Source organism: Canis lupus, chromosome 30, assembly GCF_011100685.1.
Source record: "Canis lupus familiaris isolate Mischka breed German Shepherd chromosome 30, alternate assembly UU_Cfam_GSD_1.0, whole genome shotgun sequence".
Taxonomy (NCBI): Eukaryota; Metazoa; Chordata; class Mammalia; order Carnivora; family Canidae; genus Canis; species Canis lupus.
In genome coordinates, this window is record NC_049251.1 from 1,497,015 (window position 1) to 1,517,273 (window position 20,259).

Consider the following 20,259-nt stretch of genomic DNA (forward strand, 5'->3'; position numbering starts at 1 on the left):
TGACCAGGTGAGGATGGTTCATGCTAATTTGCAAGTTGAGAAAGCAGAGACTGATACTCAATTTGCAGTTCTGTTTACTGATCTCAGGTCCAATCTTGCAGACCCTGCAATCAACCTGAGGACAGGAGAGCTGCCACATCACCAGTGACACTGAGGCAAGTCTCAGTGGTCAACATTTGCCCAATCTGCATGGATACTCTGCCCTATTTTAATACAGCACATTCCAGAAAAGCCTTCACATATTTCTGACTGCAGAGTGTAGACTAACCATGCAGATAAGGCAATGTGCCCATCACTGGCCTCTTAGGACATCTCTAGCCAGGGCCCTTTCTTCATCTTGAATGTAAATACACTGTGCTCAAGGATTCTCGAGTTATACTTCCTGACCTGCTGAGGACACCTAGTTATTTGGGGGCCATTCAAGTATCTCATCATAGAAATACCATTTGGGGTAAAGCTTTTTAGAAAGAGCTCTTTCTCCAGGGTTCCTCTACATCCTCACAAAGGACCCCACCTCTGTAAAACTAAGAGCTTCCATATGCTTACTGAGCCTACTTGAGGGTGTAAGATAATGAGCTAAAGCAGGCAGGGGTCACTAGGGAATCATAGCCATTTTTAGTTTTTTGCTTACCTGGACTGCCTTAGCAGGCCATTATACTATATGCAGACTGTGATGGCACCATGTATGGAGGACTCTGGTTTCTACCCCTCAGATCATGAGTGTCCATGCTAGCACAGCTCTGGGAGGATACCTCAATTCCCATCACTGGCTCCCATGCCAGAAGAAAAGGACAGAATACTTGCCTGGGCAGGTTATAGAGAGGGGCCATCCTGAAACAGGCCACCACTGCCCGTTTCCGCTGCTTTGACAACAGTTTGTGCCAGACCGCCTTCTTGGATCTCAAAGGCTGTTCCACCTGAACAGAAATCACACAGGTAGGTGCACACTAGGCTAACTGGGTGGCAGGAGGTAGTCGCCTGCAGGCCAGACATCTCAACCCTGGAAGAATTTCGATTTCTCAACTATAGTCAGCAAAATGTCCCAGCAGCAAATGATTTGGCCTGTGGAGGTCTGAGGTTTTCTTCCTCCTCCCAACTGCTTTTGGATGTTTATTACTTAAGAGCAGTTTTACAACTGGTAGGGGATTTGAATGGGGTCATTTGATCTAAAAGCAAAAATTTGTAACCAAAAAAGAAATCAAAACAAAACAGAACAAAAAACCTCGAAGGGGAAAGAATTGAGGAGTCTGCTATATGAGGCATGAAGATGACATCTGGGAGTGAGCTCGGATGATTGTTCTTCCTTTTTTGTTTTTTTTTTTTTTCCCCTTTTTTTGGGGGTCTTATGAGAACACTCCTAACTAAGAGCTGAGTGTGGAGAGAGACTTTATATTTGCCAGCATGGTTTGTTTCCTCGGTCCTCAGGGTAGATGCTCCTTACCTGCTCCAGGTGGAAGACAGCTGCTGAAATTCTCTGTACACGTTCTACAGTCTTTTCTGGATTGAACGGTTCTTCACTCTTTAAAACATCTTTGTAGAGGTTCAGCTGCCACTTTACTGCTGGGTCATCAGACTGAAAAATAAAGCACACACAAGGTGAGCAATCCCTGTTCTCCTTTAACTTAAAAAGCTTTTGCTCATGTGGTTTCAGAGGAATTGAGACTCTTGTTTCACTGCTTCTTTCTTGTTTTCTCTATTAACTTCAGTGAAACATTATAGATCTATATAGAAAATTCTCATTCTAGTCCGCATCTCTTAACTCTTGTCATATGTCCATCCCTTTCTCTCTGTACCTCATTCTAACTTCCTGAAAGTGATCTTCCAATTCATAGATTCTCTTTTCAGCTGCACCTAGCTTATTTTTTTAGTCTACAAATTGATTTTTAATTTTGATTAATTCTTTTAATTTTTGTAATCACTATATGGCTCTTGATCAATTCCATATTCATTCTCTTTTTAAAAAACACTATCCAGAGGCACCTGCTGGGCTCAGTTGGTGGAGTATGCAACTCTTGATCTTGGGGTTGTAAGTTTGAGCCCCACATTGGGAACAGAGAACACTTAAAAAAAAAGTCCAAGTCTTGCTTTATGGATACTATTGCTATGCTTAGCTCTTTAAGTATTTCAATCACACTTATTTTTTAATTTCCTTCTGCAGTTTCTTAGGCTTAAATTCTTCCCTTTGTTGCATTTTCCGACTCTCTAATGGTGGTAGATTTTCTTTCAGGTTTTTTTTTTTTTTTTGTAAGCATGACTTTGGCTTCAAGAGTTTTATTTATTGGCATGTCAGTCCATATTCTAAGAGGTAGAGAGTCTCCAAGTAGTTTTATGGTTGTCTCTGCAGGGGATTTATAGGTTTTATTGGTTTAAGGCTAATTTTATATTAGTTTTTTGCTTTACATCTGTGCAGAGCATGGATAGTTAGGTCCCACACTCCTTTTCCTTTAAGGTTATTAAAAACCTCAGCCTCTAAGAAACATATCTGGTTTAGAAAGCTCAACAAGTTTTCCCAATTGTGTCAACTTCTTCTCATTCCTGTGATTTAGAGTGTCTTCTTTATTCTGGCACTTGGGATTTATTTTTACTGCCTTTTTTGTAGTATATTTTCTCTGCTATCTCCATATGTTTGGGATGGAAAGAAGTGGTGGTTTGTGTCAGCTTAATCTTCCATCTAGGGCATAATATATTTGAGGAAAAGGGTTGTTCAGATTCACAGGCCTGGAAAAAAGAATCTCAAATAGCCTTTAAAATCAAAGTTTGTTTGTTTTTGGTTTATACCAACTCCACAGAGCTACTTTGTCAGGATGTGCTAAAATTCCCCCAGGTGTCCATTTCCTTATTTAACAAGGTTCACAGTAAGTCAATTTGAGACCTAATGTAACCCCCTGCAGGAGCTGGATGTTCACACAGTGGTAGGTAGGAAGACAATACCTCATTAAATGCGTTTGCACCCTCTTTGTCACAGTAAAGGAAAGAAAAAAAATTAAGGGCAAAAACTCTCCCCCCCTCCACCCATGCCCCCCAAACAAAAGCGAAGATTAAAGGCAGAGAACTAATCCTACCAACTAAACACCTGTATTTGGAGCCAGTTTTTAGAACACATTAAAGAGAGCATCAGTAAACTAATCAGAGGGGTGGCACCCTACAGCCCAAGGGACGCCTTCTTGAGCTCTCCTCCCACCACCTCACCTTTTCCTGCAGGTGCAAGTTGTTCCGCAGATGTTCCTTCACCTCTTCATCCGTGTCCCTCTATGGAAAGAGATGCTAAATATTATTCCTAGAGGTCCCTGGGGGAAATGTACTGCAGGGCCGGGGAAAGGGTGGACAGTGCTTGGCAGTTTCACTGGGATCTTCATTATAAGAACAAAAGAAAAATTACACATATGTACAAGGGGCACATGCTCTCCAGGCAGCTCTAGAGATGAGGAGAGGAGGCTGTGCTTCCCCCGGTTGACCCTGCGGCTGGAGCACCCCACCACTGCCATAGGACCTGGGACTCACAGCGCCGTAGCGGGCCTTGGCAAGGGAGATCAGCTCCTGATCGCCCGGCGTGCACATATTCAAACCAATGGGCAGCATCTTCTTGAGCGCGGCCACGATGAGAGAGGTCTGGATGGAATACAAGTCTCCCCTCCGCTTGGTCTTCCTCCGTTCCTGGTCCTGGCCTCCAGACTGGGGGAGCAGGCAGGGGCAAACAGAGGGGCTCAGAGATTCCGACGGGACCAGCGTCCCCTTGCAGGCGGCCTGCCACATCTCCCAGCACAGTGCACCCACTGTGTGAGGGACCCCGGGGCCGCCCCACGGACCTGCTGGACCACACCCTGCCCTTGTGCGCACACCCACAGGACTGTGCAAGCACCCACAGTACCAACACCTACAGTCTTGGCTGCCTTGTTTTGGGCCAAATGAACAGATAAACTGGTGGTGCTGTTGTTTTACAAAAAGAATGATGTGATAACTGGTAAAATGGCCCCAGGAAAGACTGGGGAATCCTGATGCCGAGGTGTCAGCGAACAGGTGCAGGAGCATGTAGGGCAGGACCACGGCTCTGGGGTCAGGGTGGAAGCCGGGGTTTTGGAGCACCACAGCCCCCCAACCTCCACCTCCAGGCAGCAAACACCCTACAGGGAAAGGGAAGACCCAGAAGGGGTCCACGTTGGTACCTGGTTGGAGAAAGTTGTGGGAACGCTGCGGAAAGCAGAACTCTCCAAGTCTGTGAGGGCATGCCTGCCCCCCGCGGAACCCCCACCCTCACAGTGAGGCCCTCCGGTGGAGCAGGCTTCTGAGGGGCTTCGAGGCACTGGACTGAGCCACCCAACCGAGAACTCTCAGTGTCCCGGCCACAGCCACGTGGGTGGGCCCTCAGGGACAGGCCCTGGGTTGGCTGGGTTGGTGTGGAGTCAGCTCTGAGGAGCACGCTGCCCTCCCGGGGCCCCAGCTAGATGCCAGGAGCACGGAACCAAGGTGGGGACTGTGAGGGAGAGAAATGGGGCTCCACGGAGCTCTGCTCTGTGAGCTGCTTGAGGAGTGTCTGCAGGAACAAGGGGGTGGTGCTGTGGTTGGTTTATGGGGACAAGGACACTGGGCCCTGGGAGTGAAGGAGGCCAGATGCCACTACTGGAGTGGTCGTGTAAGACCAGGGACAGAACTCCTCTTCTGAGGCCCTGGTTTTCTGGGAGGAGAGGAGGGCGGGAATTAACACCGCCTTGGGACCTCTCTCTTTAAATGACTTGACTTTTAAAGTGTGAAAGAGGTTCGGAATCATTAATGGACACTCTTAAAATGGATGTGATTTCTTTCACCCAGCTTGTGGCAACTGTGCCTTCAGGGGGTGACATCACAGCCACCGCAGTGGAGCTCCAGGCTGGTAAACCCCAGGCTGGTTGTGGGGAACCTTGTGCCCAGTGCTCCAAAATAGCAGGCCAGGCCAGGCCAGTGGTGGGAGGGGCTGTGAGGAACATGTGCAGGGGTTAGGAAATGAGGCTTACAGAAGGCGGCTTCCTGTGTTCTAGAACACAGTGGAAAGTGGAAGCTGCTTCCCTTGAACACCCTGGAGAATTCTCTCATTTACTGAGTTGCTTGCGAGGTTCCTTACATATTCCACCATCAGGCATAAAATTAAAAAGGTTGTGCCTAAAGTAAAACTCCTTTTTGGTCCACATTACCCTTGAAAATCATCCATAAAGGCTAGAACCCCATTTTGCATACATAAGCTCTGATGTGCCCTGTACATATAAATGTAAAAGGTGAATGGTATCAAGTAAATAGTAAAATGTAACTCTGTAGATTTGATACAGAATTCAAATAATTTCTTGCTCATTCTATTTTATTTGGCCAATCTCATGTTCTTATTATAAATGCTGCATATGTAATGTGACTCTGATGTACCTACCACTTAAATAAAGCACTTCTAATCCTCCCAGTTAACTCTTGATACAAAACTAAGGCTGTTATATAAGTGAGAACATGATGCTCAGGGAAGATAGGTGATTTTCCCAAGGTCACACAGCAGGTAAGCATCTGGGTCAGTCAACATCCAGATCCAAGCTGACATGGCCATGGCTTCATTTCCCTCTTCTAACTGAGAGCTGCATGTGATCTGGTTCCTGCACATCTCCCTTTCTCTGCCACATAACTTAGGGTAGCACACCACATTAATGAATTGAGAGAAATACTTCCAACTTATAATCTGTATGGGTCACTAGAAAGCTGTCCTAGGGTTTATTCCACCATATGCATGGTTTTTATTTTTTTGCAAAAACACATGGTCACCTGATTTCAAATTCTGAAGGTTAATCCTTGGAAAACTCTTTGAATCATGGGAATCTTGCACAAGAGGCAGAGATACAGTGTAAAAGGACTGGGACCATGGACCCACATAGGATCCTGACCCTATGTGGTACAGCAGAGGAAGAAGTGAGCCTCCTGGGCTCTCAGGCCCTGTCGGCATCCCTATCTCTGTCAGTGTGCTGGCTGCAGAGTGGACAGCTGGGGAAGAGAGCAGAGATAGCAAGGAGACCTCAGTTAGGGTGAGGCTTGACTGGCTTTCCTGGCTTCCCCATTCCAAGGGTGGGTAGGCCTACATTCACTCTTTGACGGGCAGGTGTCTTCCCTGGAGCAGGCCTGAGGGGGACCTCCAGGTGGGAAGATCCGTTCTGTACCACCCCCATGGTGAGCACAGTGCAGAGGGTGGCCAGAGCCTGGCACCTCTAATACTAGGACAGAAAAGACACGTCATGCATTTGACCTGTACCTTTACTTGCATGGCCTGTGTGGGAAGACAAAAGAAAAGAAACAAGAAGAGTCAGTAAAAGCAGAGGTCCAAGGCACAAAGTAGCACATGTTAGTCATAGCTTCTTAGATCCCATTTCTCAGCCACCACAACAGAAATTCAACAGTTCTGGAAGCCAGTTGAGCATGGCATGAAGAGTGAGTGAGAGGTTAGGATGGAAGTTAATTTGGCCAAAAGGACTTACACCCAAACCAAACAATATACCTCCACCCCCAAGGCAAGACTGGCCTCCCTGAGAATGTGCTGCTCAGACCCAGGTGGGCTTCAGGTTTGGCTGCACACACCAACCCTTTACATCTAGAGCCTTTCCCCTCCCACCTCCCTCTTTTCACCTGGGTGGGCTGTAGACAATCTGTCACGTAACCAAAAACCCCAAAACTTTCTTTCCTCCTTCCACCCACCACATTATCACCTCCAGCAGATCTGTGGTTGTGAAAAGAGAAGGAAGAACAGAGCTAAGGGGCAATGTGCGCTTCCACTAAAAAGAGGTTTGCTAAAAAAAAGTACCCTAGGAATATCCAGGGTAATTCAGGATTGGCCCACTGCCCAAAGCATGGAGCATCTTTCCCTCTGGTGCTGTGATCTTTAAATAAATCTTAGGTCACAGCCTCTTTCATGCTAGAGGTTCCATTCTTTTCTTTTCTTCACATATTGCTAAGATGGGTTAACTCCTTGGATTTCTCTAATACTCACAATGCTGGAAATATTTTCTTTTTACTTTAAAATTTTATACTTTCCAAAGAGAAATTTATTAATTCCTAGACCATCAAAATCTTTCCATTTCCCTACACATTATCAACAGTAGTTTATGATCAAACAGATGATTTTATGTGTGAATGTAAGGACAAAACATAGACTCTTGTGGGAAAGGAAATTTAAGGACACATGGTGGATGGTGTGTTGCACTGAGACAGCACAGGGAGAGGCTTCTAAAAGCAGGCAAGCCTGCACCATTGAAGTTCTTATCCCCACTAAAAGGGTAAGTGAGGTGAAGACAAGTAAACCCAACATTAGATTAGTGAGAAACGTGAATTTCCAGAAGCCAGTCTGAGAATGAGAAAGCAACAGAAAGAGAGAAAGCAAAGGAGGGAAGGGTGCAGGAGGGAAGGATAGAGAAGGGAAGAGTGGGAGGGGAAGGGGGAGAGAGGGAGATAGAGACATGGAGAGAGATGGAGAAGGGGAAAGGTAGGGAGGAGGGGAGAGTATGGGAGCTGCACAATTGTCAGAGCAAGAGGAATATAAACAGAGTGACAAAGATGGGTGGTAGAGGGGATGAGAGAGAGGAGAGTGAGCAACTGGGGAGATGGGTGTAAGAAGCGAACTCCCACATGTAGGTCTGAGTACCCTTGAAAATATCAGCCTCGAAAATCTTCCTTCTCCTTTTTCAATACACTGAAATCACACTCACAGGGTGGAGAGGCTTTCAACAACAAGGAGCTCTGATACCTCCTGCCTTACAACTCTATTTTTACTCATAATCTTGGTTAAGAGACTGGCATTTCTTGGGCTAAACACGTTCTAACTTACCATTACCTTCCGAGGAAGCTGCTGACATTTTTTCCAGAAAACAAAACAAGTTTAAAAACAAAAGAAAATAAAAAACACTTGCTCAGCTTAGTTACATTTAGCTTGACATATATTTGCAAACCGGTGTTATATAAAGAAAATATACAATGAACTCTCCAAAAATACCTGCTTTCATTGCCAGAAAAATAACACATCTGTGAACTGGTCTTCAGTTCATCAAAGTATAAATAGCGTGGCCCACTGTATTATTTTGTTTCTGCCTCCCTCTCCATCTGCAATGGCGTGTGCAGTGTGTATAGGCATGCAGCATTCCAGTACACAGGTCTCTGCAGCTACTGCCATATGCACTGAGGCCAACTTCATTTATACAACACCAGAGTCCAGGTAAGAGTGGAGATAAAAGCAAGCACAAGTGACCATTCTGATTAGGCAGTAGAGAGAGCATCTAATTTTAGGGAGGAAAAGGTGATGAGGACTCAACTGAGGGTAAGAATACCTCCTCTCCATTGTCTCATATGTAGCTCTACCTCTATAACATACCAGAGAGGGCTATGAGTTGCTACGTACTGGAGGCAGGGTAAAGGGGCCTCCATCTGAAAGAATGTGCTGCATTTATCTCTATCCTAGAGATGTAGTTCGAAACTGACTTTTTAATTAATTAATTAATTTATTTATTCATTTATTTATTATTATTTTGAAAAAGATTTTATTTATTTATTCATGAGAGACAGAGAGAGAAAGAGAGGCAGTGACACAGGCTGAGGGAGAAGCAGACTCCCTTGCAAGGAGCCTGATGTGGAACTCGATCCCAGATCCCAAGGATCACGCCCTGGGCCAAAGGCAGATGCTCAACTGCTGAGCTGCCCAGGTGTCCCTCAAAACTGACTTTTAAACATAGCATCCGAGTAGAACTGGGAGGAGTCAGGTAGTAAGCTCAAGCCCATTCTACAGATTGGTAAATTGGGGCCCGGAGGAGTTAAATGAATGATGGATGGCTATATCTTCACTCAATGGCTGGGCCAAGGGTAGGATATAGCTTCCTTTCAGTCTCTAGTCCTATTTGCTACTATACTTTGTATCTCAACTGAGGCCACAGGATCAATAGGAATGAATACCTGTTTCTCTGAGGAGCAAGGCAAATATCATTTAACATCTGGGGCCCATCCTCACATTCTCAAGACTGTAGGATTGACGCTTTTCCATGTAACTTAGGAAAAACTAGGACACAAGGTCACTGGGAATGAAACAAAAGTGTTTTCTCCTGCAGACAAACCTTACCAACAGGGAAGATGCACAGATTCTGAATATGACCATCCTCGGACAAACATACCCTTTTCCTCACTCAGCAATGCGAATGAACAGAATTTCCAGTTAGTTTGTTAGTAGGTTAGTTTTGAAATGTCATCCTCCGTCACCTCATCTCTTTCCAAGTGTAAACCTAAGGACCCTAAGTAGCCACTCATCACCAGGGCACTGAGATGTCTTTGCCATTTCTGCTCATCATGCTTATGTCAGAGTCATTTCCATTGCTTTGCTGCCATCCGCTGACAGTAACAATGGATACTAGCTGGTTCAGCCCAGAGCCAGGGGCTCCACCCCAAGGTGAAGGCAGCAGGAAATCTCTCTGGGATTTATTGAATTTCTGTAGGTGGATGGAGCCAAAGAAGAGCCAACAATGGCTGTAAGAAGACGACCCTTCGGAGGGATACTTAAGATAAATACCCAAGGATCTGGAGTCTGAAAGATCTTTTTTTTTTTTTTTTTTTTTGCAAGATCTTATCTTTGTATATCTCACGTGAGCAGCAGATTGTTTGCCAGAAGTTAAATGCAAAATAAATTTTGGAAAATAAAATAAAATTACCTAAAGCACAAAGGGATCCACTTTAAGTTAGGTTCCTCTGCAGCAAAGACTACTCTTGAATACGAATATATACTTCTGATCGCTTTTCTTTGTATGTGCACAATTTTATATGTCAAACTTTATTAAGCAGTGTATATAAGATTCTCAACTAAGAGTCAACTTTTGGATGCTGGAAGAAGGGTTAGTGTGAACATAGCTAAAAGACAGAAGGGGTGGAAAGTTCAGGGTGGTGGCAGCTAACTAGAGCTACGCACATGTGGTGAAGTTTTCATTTTTGGTTGTTATACCAGCTCCTTGTCTGCAGTTTCACGTACATAGGTCTTCATCTCAAACGGTTATTTGGAAAGATGCTCTAAAGGTTTTGCTACCAACCATTGACTATCATCTTTCCAGAACTGACTTTCACTCCTGAGGGGTCCCCATGCACACTCCACCTTCATGTTCCTCAAAGGCAGCACTGTGCCAGCAATGAGAGAGACGCACATCTCAGGCATTATATCACTTATACTTGACAACATATGGAGTCAACCCTCACTGAGGCACACCTCTCACGAAAACAGTCAAGAGTAAGCCATAACAGCTGGTAATAAAACATCACATTTAAGTCAGTCTTGTATGTATTTATGGGCACCTGCTGAAGTGTATCTGAGACCTCTTTACACTCCAAAGCTGCCCTGTGCAGAGCTGACTCAAGAGGAGCTGGGAGGCCAGGGCCCCCTCCTGTATTCCTGCTACGCCCCTCCCTGTAAGTTACTCTTCTTCTCAGACAGGTATCTGTTATGTCCTTATTTATTTATTTATTGATTTATTTATTTATTTATTTAAAGATTTATTTATTTAAAGATTTATTTATTCATGATAGACAGAGAGAGATAGAGAGAGAGAGAGAGAGAGGCAGAGGGAGAAGCAGGCTCCATGCTGGGAGCCTGACGTGGGACTTGATCCCGGGACTCCAGGATCGTGCCCTGGGCCAAAGGCAGGCGCTAAACCGCTGCGCCACCCAGGGATCCCCTATGTCCTCTTTTAAACATTTCCTGCGGGAATGACAGACGTTTGAGTTTCTGAATGCAACCCACATGGAAAATAAACAAGGCATTAAGAGGTCAGCACAACTGAAATCAAATAGCTACTGGATGGTCCAGATAGGAGGAAAACAAGCTTACTTTAAGAACATGTGCTAGTGAAGTCTTCAAAGCAAGGTAATTTCCTCATAGCTAAGCAAAAGGTGGCTCTAGGTGTGTGTAGTTTTGCAGCTTCACTGTACCAGAAGTAGTTTTATTTTCAAACTAACAGCAGTTTTGGTTTGGGGAACCTCTCGAATGCCTTAGGCAAGTCTTGAAACTTAAACTTTTTGACATACAAACAGCTATTTATTCAGAAAATGTGATGACCATGCTTATTTGAGAGCAGTTTCTTCTGGCTCATTCTCAAAGAAACAATAGTAGAGACTGTTGGTTTTCGTGGTTTGACCTAAATGCAGTATGGAGCTAATCCCTTCATCCATCCAAGATACATAATTTAGGTCAAGATCGAAGAGTCTGTGGAAATGATTTCAATGGACTTACTTTTGACATCTTGCTTTTGCTGTCTCCAGTTAAAAATGCCAAATTATTAATTTCATTCTGAATCACAAAATTTTGCTCTTCCCTCTTGAAGTTCTAAGTCGGGGGATATAAAAAAGCTAACATTACAAGAATGTTTTTGGAGGTCTGTACCTTTCACAGCCATCTCTAAATCCAGGGCCCACATATTCCTTACGTGAGATTTGCACCACAGGATGAAGACCTCAGCCACCATGCGGAAGAGCTGGTCAGAATCAGCATTGGGACTTTTGAGCCAGTTAGATCTAAGGTTAAAAGTAAATAAATATGCATATAAAATTCAGTAATGATTAAAATAGTCACACTAAAAATTAAACCAACATTGGGTATGCACACTTATCCAGATAAAACTACATTCTCACACGAAGGTAATATTCAGATAGAATAGATATCTGTGTACTCCTTATGTGCTTGTAGGTGTGTAATTGTAGATATTTTTGAAGGGCCTACAATACTCATTTTCCATTTTACCAGAGGGTTCAAGGATTATCTTTGCAATAGATTTTAGCAAACAACATTTCAAATTTGTCAAAGGTTGTTTTTGTTTTTTTCTTTTTTAAACAGATGAGGTGATTGTGGTTATACATTCTGTTTTGGGACAGGCCTTCTCTAAGCCATGAGGTTAGCAAGACTAGAAAAGCCTCCGTTAGTATGACATCTAATCTTGTCACTGACACTTGTCAAGACAGTTGTCATTGTAGCTTCTGAAATATGGAGCACTCTAAAAACAGTTCAGGCCTCACATCTTTTCCTCTCAAAGCCAGTTTTATGAATGAAATTTGGAAGACAATACATTTTTCACCATTGTTCTAAGTATATGGGCAGAGACCAAACATTTCTTATGCCCTCTGAAATGGTTTAGAAATTCCCTATAAATAGCATGACTCACTTTTCTTTCTTTTTTTTAAATTAAAATCCAGACCAGGTTAAGAATTTCACAGTGGCAGCAAGGAGGCTGAATTGCAGTAGAATTCAGTCATTTCCTAAAAGTAGTCTTGCCTCTAAGTATCTTACATATTGGATCAAACTGTATTTTGAAAGGGCTAGGTGAGGTGCCATTTTCAAATATCTGTGTAAAGTAACACAGTAGAAGTTAAATCATCTTTCATTCTTAGGTTAAAGAAAACTTTAGTTCTCATGAATGGTCTGAAAAATCCATCGTCCCTTGGTGCATGCAGGGTAACAGCTATCAAAAGCCAGTTCCATAAGCCTTGGGACACCACACTGAATTGTCCTGGGCAACCTGCACCTTCTGCTCATTCGTGGAGAGCACCGGGCTAAGGAGGAAAGGGGAAGACTCATGAGGCCAAGGCCACCTTTGGACCCCTCTCTTGTCTCCTCCATTCCTTATTGCCTTGAGTTCTAGCCTCAAGGACATGCTTATGTTTCTTGTGTTCTACCTCAACTAGCCTCTCCTTTACATGGCAGATGCTGCAGGTTGTCTACCCCATACTTATCCTCCTCTTCTTCCTTAGGAACAAAAGTCCATTTTATCCAGGATGCATTATGTCTGCTGCAGACCACATGACCCAGCCTCCCTTGAGGGATAGCCATGTAACTAAGTTCTGATCAATGAGATGGAAGTGAAGTTGTTGGATGGACCTTCTGGAAAGGCTCTCTAAAAGGGGATCAGATAGCAGAAGATGCCCTTTGCCTTCCCCCTGTTGCTTTCATACCTCCTGCCCAGAATGAAAATATGATGGCTCAGACTATATTTCTTATTTTTTTTTAATTTTTTATTTATTTATGATAGTCACAGAGAGAGAGAGGCAGAGACACAGGCAGAGGGAGAAGCAGGCTCCATGCACCGGGAGCCCGACGTGGGACTCGATCCCGGGTCTCCAGGATCGCGCCCTGGGCCAAAGACAGGCACCAAACTGCTGCGCCACCCAGGGATCCCCTGGCTCAGACTATAATTGGCACACTGTACCATTAGGTAACTTCAAGGACAGAAGCCAGTGTTTAGAATGGAAAGACAGAGGAATGAGGCTCTTTAATGAGGAGCAATCGCACTGGCTCTGGATTGAGTATCTCTGGACTTTGTGAGATTTATCTTCTAGTTTCTTTAAGCCACTACAATCAGGTATCCATTATCAGCAGCCAAATGCAATCCAAACTTGAGGCTTGAGATTGGCAATGCTTTCTTATTCCATTCATGTTGATTTTTCAGGATCAAGTATCAAGTTTTGTCAGAACTGCCAGCTATTCATTCCTCAGTATTTTGGTTTAAGTGAGCTTTGTAAGTTTGCACTGTGCCCTGAGTGGGAAGAGGTGAGGGGTCACCTCTCCAGCCAAGGAAAAGTACAGCACAGGGTGTGTGAGCAGCAGGAGCTCTGAAAACAACAAGTGAAGTGAACATTTCCTCACAGAAGATGGAAGGAGATTCTGATCCCTTTGCCTTCCACAGGAACGCAGAGTTCAGTGAATGAATTTTGTTTTCAATACCCTTTTTCTTCTAGGAGGCGTATTTTTGCCTCTTATTTCTAGTGAGGTTCTTTCTTCAGGTTCAGAGTGGTAGGTATGAATGAAGGATACCTCACCCCATATTTCCCCAGGCACACAAACTCACACCTCTCTGATATTTGCAGGTGAACAGAAGATCCTGACCTCACCTCTCCTATTTGCCCATATCTTTTCTGCCCCCACGATGCAGCCGGGCTCGTCTCCTGCCTGTTCTCCGACTCCCAGAACCCAGATCTCTCTCAGTATCCAGCCACTTGATCCTTTGGGAGGATATTTGGGTCTCTTTTATCACCAAGACTGTATGATGCCAAAAGACAGTCGGAAAAGGCAAGGCTGTAGGTGAGCAAGAAGATTGGGTGTAGAGATAATGATCTGCAGGGAGGTGGATGGCTGAAGCAACGTTAGTGGATGCAATCACTGAGCATATTAGCAGAAAACAAGAAATGCACAAATAAAATCCTGGATGACTGCAAGAGTAGAGAGTTAGATTTCATTTTTGAAATGACAAGTTATCAGGTTTTCAAAGAAAGGAAAGCCAGTTATCAGGCTTTGAAAGAAAGGAAAGCCAGATTCCTACCTTAATGGTCAGGTTGTCTGAGTTAGAGTTAAGAGCTTATCTCAACCGGTTCCAAGCTTCTCGCAGAGGACACAGCCCGCGGCAGTCACTGCAGAGCATGTGCTCCGATTCCCTTCAGCAGCCCGAGAGATGGGTTTGCACCCCAGACCATACCATTTAAAGCTGTTCATTTCTGTGATCTGAGTGTTCCTGGCTGTCAGGAAGGAGGCTGAAAAGCTGTTGTCTCATGCGGAGAGATCCATTTAACATGAGAAGATGGAGAGCTGACCTGCTCAGCTCTGACCACACTACCCCTGGATTTCTTGCTCATTCTGGGTCAATGCTGGGCTGAAAATGGACCAATAGAAGCTTCTGTTCAGAACAGTGTTCCAGAGGGCAAAGGAACCTGAAACAGTGCCATGACTGGGCTGAAGGGGGTACAAAGGGTTAACAGGACGTGGAAGAACAGGGAGGAGGACAGGACAAGATGGCTCTCTTCAATAATTAAAGAGCTGCCACAGGAGAGATTGGAATAGTTTTGTGAGGATCTAAAGAGCAAAGTCAGAGCTGATGGACAGAAGCCACCCATCCGAGCTCAGGACTGTTAGGACTGTCTGAAACTAGAATGGGAGGCACTCATGGCAAGTCTGCCGCTGCTGTTGGCAAGCGTGGTGGATAACAAGAGGCAGAAATGCACTGCCAGGAGCAAGGAAGAGGTGTTTGCTCATCCGGTTACAGGTAAGTAAAGTGACCACTAATTTTCTTGCCAACTTTACAGTCCCATAGTTCCAAGCCAGCAATTCTTTTGGTGAAGAAAGTACCCAAGAAGGTAAAGGCATACACATAAGATGGAAGTATTACTAGGTTGGGCTTGGGTGGCCATGACATTCTCTGGTGTTCAAGGAAGAGCAGGTTGAAAAGGGGATGAATGAATTAATGATGATCTCAAAGACTCTCTGACATTGCCATTTTTAGCAACTGTCAAGCACTGTATTAGTAGAACACATTCTATCTTGAGTCTTGATCGTCAATAGTGACAAATGCAATTAAAGAGCTATTCTAGATATAGAGGAGCAAGATGGCGGAAGAGTAGGGTCTCCAAATCACCTGTCTCCACCAAACTACCTAGAAAACCTTCAAATTATCCTGAAAATCTATGAATTCGGCCTGAGATTCAAAGAGAGACCAGCTGGAATGCTACAGTGAGAAGAGTTCGCGCATCTATCAAGGTAGGAAGACGGGGAAAAAGAAATAAAGGAACAAAGGCCTCCAAGGGGGAGGGGCCCCGCGAGGAGCCGGGCTGAGGCCGGGGCGAGTGTCCCCAGGACAGGAGAGCCCCGTCCCGGAGGAGCAGGAGCTGCACCGACCTTCCCGGGCGGAAAGGGGCTCGCGGGGAGTTGGAGCAGGACCCAGGAGGGCGGGGATGCCCTCGGGCTCCCGGGGACAGTAACAGCAACTCCGCGCCCAGGAGAGTGCGCCGAGCTCCCTAAGGGCTGCAGCGCGCACGGCGGGACCCGGCGGACCCGGAGCAGCTGGAGGGGCTCGGGCAGAGGAAGAGGCTCCGTGCGGAGGGGGCTGCGCGGTTCCAGGAGCAGCTCGGAGGGGCTCGGGCGGCGGCTCCGCGGAGGGGGCTGCGCGGCCCGGGAGCGCGAATCCACCAGCGCAGGCTCCGGAGCACAGGGCGCCGGGACACAGCCCAGGATCCCGCCTCCCCCGGGACAGGCAGAGGCCGGGAGGGCCCAGGACAGCGAGGACGCTCCTGCCCCAGCTGAGCAGAGCAGCGGCCCCGCCCGGAGCCTCCAGGCCCTGCAGACGGAGTTCCTGCCGGAGCTGAATCCAGGTTTCCAGAGCTGCCCCGCCACTGGGGCTGTTCCTCCTGCGGCCTCACGGGGTAAACAACCCCCACTGAGCCCTGCACCAGGCAGGGGCACAGCAGCTCCCCCAACTGCTAACACCTGAAAATCAGCACAACAGGCCCCTCCCCCAGAACACCAGCTAGACTGACAACTTCCAGGAGAAGCCAAGGGACTTAAAGAACACAGAATCAGAAGATACTCCCCGGTGGTTCTTTTTTTGTTTGTTTGTTTTTGTTTTTGTTTTTGTTTTTGTTTTGTTTTGCTTTTTGATTTGTTTCCTTCCCCCACCCCCTTTTTTTCTCCTTTCTTTTTCTTTCTCTTTTTCTTCTTTTTTTTTTTTTTTCGTTTTTTTTTTTTCTTTTTCTTCCCCTTTTTTTTCCTCTTTCTCTTTTCTTTCCTTCTTTCTCTCCTCTCTTTTTCTCTTTTTCCCAATACAACTTGCTTTTGGCCACTCTGCACTGAGCAAAATGACTAGAAGGAAAACCTCACCTCAAAAGAAAGAATCAGAAACAGTCCTCTCTCCCACAGAGTTACAAAATCTGGATTACAATTCAATGTCAGAAAGCCAATTCAGAAGCACTATTATACAGCTACTGGTGGCTCTAGAAAAAAGTATAAAGAACTCAAGAGACTTCATGACTGCAGAATTTAGAGCTAATCAGGCAGAAATTAAAAACCAATTGAATGAGATGCAATCCAAACTAGAAGTCCTAACGACGAGGGTTAACGAGGTGGAAGAACGAGTGAGTGACCTAGAAGACAAGTTGACAGCAAAGAGGGAAACTGAGGAAAAAAGAGACAAACAATTAAAAGACCATGAAGATAGATTAAGGGAAATAAACGACAGCCTGAGGAAGAAAAACCTACGTTTAATTGGGGTTCCCGAGGGCGCCGAAAGGGACAGAGGGCCAGAATATGTATTTGAACAAATTCTAGCTGAAAACTTTCCTAATCTGGGAAGGGAAACAAGCATTCAGATCCAGGAAATAGAGAGATCCCCCCCTAAAATCAATAAAAACCGTTCAACACCTCGACATTTAATTGTGAAGCTTGCAAATTCCAAAGATAAGGAGAAGATCCTTAAAGCAGCAAGAGACAAGAAATCCCTGACTTTTATGGGGAGGAGTATTAGGGTAACAGCAGACCTCTCCACAGAGACCTGGCAGGCCAGAAAGGGCTGGCAGGATATATTCAGGGTCCTAAATGAGAAGAACATGCAACCAAGAATACTTTATCCAGCAAGGCTCTCATTCAAAATGGAAGGAGAGATAAAGAGCTTCCAAGACAGGCAGCAACTAAAAGAATATGTGACCTCCAAACCAGCTCTGCAAGAAATTTTAAGGGGGCCTCTTAAAATTCCCCTTTAAGAAGAAGTTCAGTGGAACAGTCCACAAAAACAAAGACTGAATAGATATCATGATGACACTAAACTCATATCTCTCAATAGTAACTCTGAATGTGAACGGGCTTAATGACCCCATCAAAAGGCGCAGGGTTTCAGACTGGATAAAAAAGCAGGACCCATCTATTTGCTGTCTACAAGAGACTCATTTTAGACAGAAGGACACCTACAGCCTGAAAATAAAAGGTTGGAGAACCATTTACCATTCGAATGGTCCTCAAAAGAAAGCAGGGGTAGCCATCCTTATATCAGATAAACTAAAATTTACCCCAAAGACTGTAGTGAGAGATGAAGAGGGACACTATATCATACTTAAAGGATCTATTCAACAAGAGGACTTAACAATCCTCAATATATATGCTCCGAATGTGGGAGCTGCCAAATATATAAATCAATTATTAACCAAAGTGAGGAAATACTTAGATAATAATACACTTATACTTGGTGACTTCAATCTAGCTCTTTCTATACTCGATCGGTCTTCTAAGCAAAACATCTCCAAAGAAACGAGAGCTTTAAATGATACACTGGACCAGATGGATTTCACAGATATCTACAGAACTTTACATCCAAACTCAACTGAATACACATTCTTCTCAAGCGCACATGGAACTTTCTCCAGAATAGACCACATATTGGGTCACAAATCGGGTCTGAACCGATACCAAAAGATTGGGATTGTCCCCTGCATATTCTCGGACCATAATGCCTTGAAATTAGAACTAAATCACAACAAGAAGTTTGGAAGGACCTCAAACACATGGAGGTTAAGGACCATCCTGCTAAAAGATAAAAGGGTCAACCAGGAAATTAAGGAAGAATTAAAAAGATTCATGGAAACTAATGAGAATGAAGATACAACCGTTCAAAATCTTTGGGATGCAGCAAAAGCAGTCCTAAGGGGGAAATACATCGCAATACAAGCATCCATTCAAAAACTGGAAAGAACTCAAATACAAAAGCTAACCTTACACATAAAGGAGCTAGAGAAAAAACAGCAAATAGATCCTACACCCAAGAGAAGAAGGGAGCTAATAAAGATTCGAGCAGAACTCAACGAAATCGAGACCAGAAGAACTGTGGAACAGATCAACAGAACCAGGAGTTGGTTCTTTGAAAGAATTAATAAGATAGATAAACCATTAGCCAGCCTTATTAAAAAGAAGAGAGAGAAGACTCAAATTAATAAAATCATGAATGAGAAAGGAGAGATCACTACCAACACCAAGGAAATACAAACGATTTTAAAAACATATTATGAACAGCTATACGCCAATAAATTAGGCAATCTAGAAGAAATGGACGCATTCCTGGAAAGCCACAAACTACCAAAACTGGAACAGGAAGAAATAGAAAACCTGAACAGGCCAATAACCAGGGAGGAAATTGAAGCAGTCATCAAAAACCTCCCAAGACACAAGAGTCCAGGGCCAGATGGCTTCCCAGGAGAATTTTATCAAACGTTTAAAGAAGAAATCATACCTATTCTCCTAAAGCTGTTTGGAAAGATAGAAAGAGATGGAGTACTTCCAAATTCGTTCTATGAAGCCAGCATCACCTTAATTCCAAAGCCAGACAAAGACCCCGCCAAAAAGGAGAATTACAGACCAATATCCCTGATGAACATGGATGCAAAAATTCTCAACAAGATACTGGCCAATAGGATTCAACAGTACATTAAGAAAATTATTCACCATGACCAAGTAGGATTTATCCCTGGGACACAAGGCTGGTTCAACACCCGTAAAACAATCAATGTGATTCATCATATCAGCAAGAGAAAAACCAAGAACCATATGATCCTCTCATTGGATGCAGAGAAAGCATTTGACAAAATACAGCATCCATTCCTGATCAAAACTCTTCAGAGTGTAGGGATAGAGGGAACATTCCTCGACATCTTAAAAGCCATCTATGAAAAGCCCACAGCAAATATCATTCTCAATGGGGAAGCACTGGGAGCCTTTCCCCTAAGATCAGGAACAAGACAGGGATGTCCACTCTCACCACTGCTATTCAACATAGTACTGGAAGTCCTAGCCTCAGCAATCAGACAACAAAAAGACATTAAAGGCATTCAAATTGGCAAAGAAGAAGTCAAACTCTCCCTCTTCGCCGATGACATGATACTCTACATAGAAAACCCAAAAGTCTCCACCCCAAGATTGCTAGAACTCATACAGCAATTCGGTAGCGTGGCAGGATACAAAATCAATGCCCAGAAGTCAGTGGCATTTCTATACACTAACAATGAGACTGAAGAAAGAGAAATTAAGGAGTCAATCCCATTTACAATTGCACCCAAAAGCATAAGATACCTAGGAATAAACCTCACCAAAGATGTAAAGGATCTATACCCTCAAAACTATAGAACACTTCTGAAAGAAATTGAGGAAGACACAAAGAGATGGAAAAATATTCCATGCTCATGGATTGGCAGAATTAATATTGTGAAAATGTCAATGTTACCCAGGGCAATATACACGTTTAATGCAATCCCTATCAAAATACCATGGACTTTCTTCAGAGAGTTAGAACAAATTATTTTAAGATTTGTGTGGAATCAGAAAAGACCCCGAATAGCCAGGGGAATTTTAAAAAAGAAAACCATATCTGGGGGCATCACAATGCCAGATTTCAGGTTGTACTACAAAGCTGTGGTCATCAAGACAGTGTGGTACTGGCACAAAAACAGACACAT

At 44.3% G+C, this 20,259-nt stretch overlaps 1 protein-coding gene across 3 annotated transcripts in view; it reads right to left on the reverse strand.

The window, feature by feature from the left end:
- Positions 1-20,259, reverse strand: part of RYR3 (ryanodine receptor 3) — a 518,005-nt gene that overhangs the window by 46,000 nt on the left and 451,746 nt on the right. For 2 of the 3 annotated variants that reach the window (XM_038579912.1, XM_038579911.1), the window contains exons 68-73: positions 11,439-11,526; positions 11,246-11,338; positions 3,502-3,672; positions 3,190-3,249; positions 1,442-1,573; positions 805-917 (exon numbers count right to left, since the gene is read on the reverse strand). In XM_038579912.1, coding sequence (XP_038435840.1) covers positions 805-917; positions 1,442-1,573; positions 3,190-3,249; positions 3,502-3,672; positions 11,246-11,338; positions 11,439-11,526 — 657 coding nt within the window. Of the gene's footprint in view, positions 1-804; positions 918-1,441; positions 1,574-3,189; positions 3,250-3,501; positions 3,673-6,253; positions 6,269-11,245; positions 11,339-11,438; positions 11,527-20,259 lie in introns of all 3 variants that reach the window. The other variant, XM_038579910.1, reaches the window with a different exon arrangement.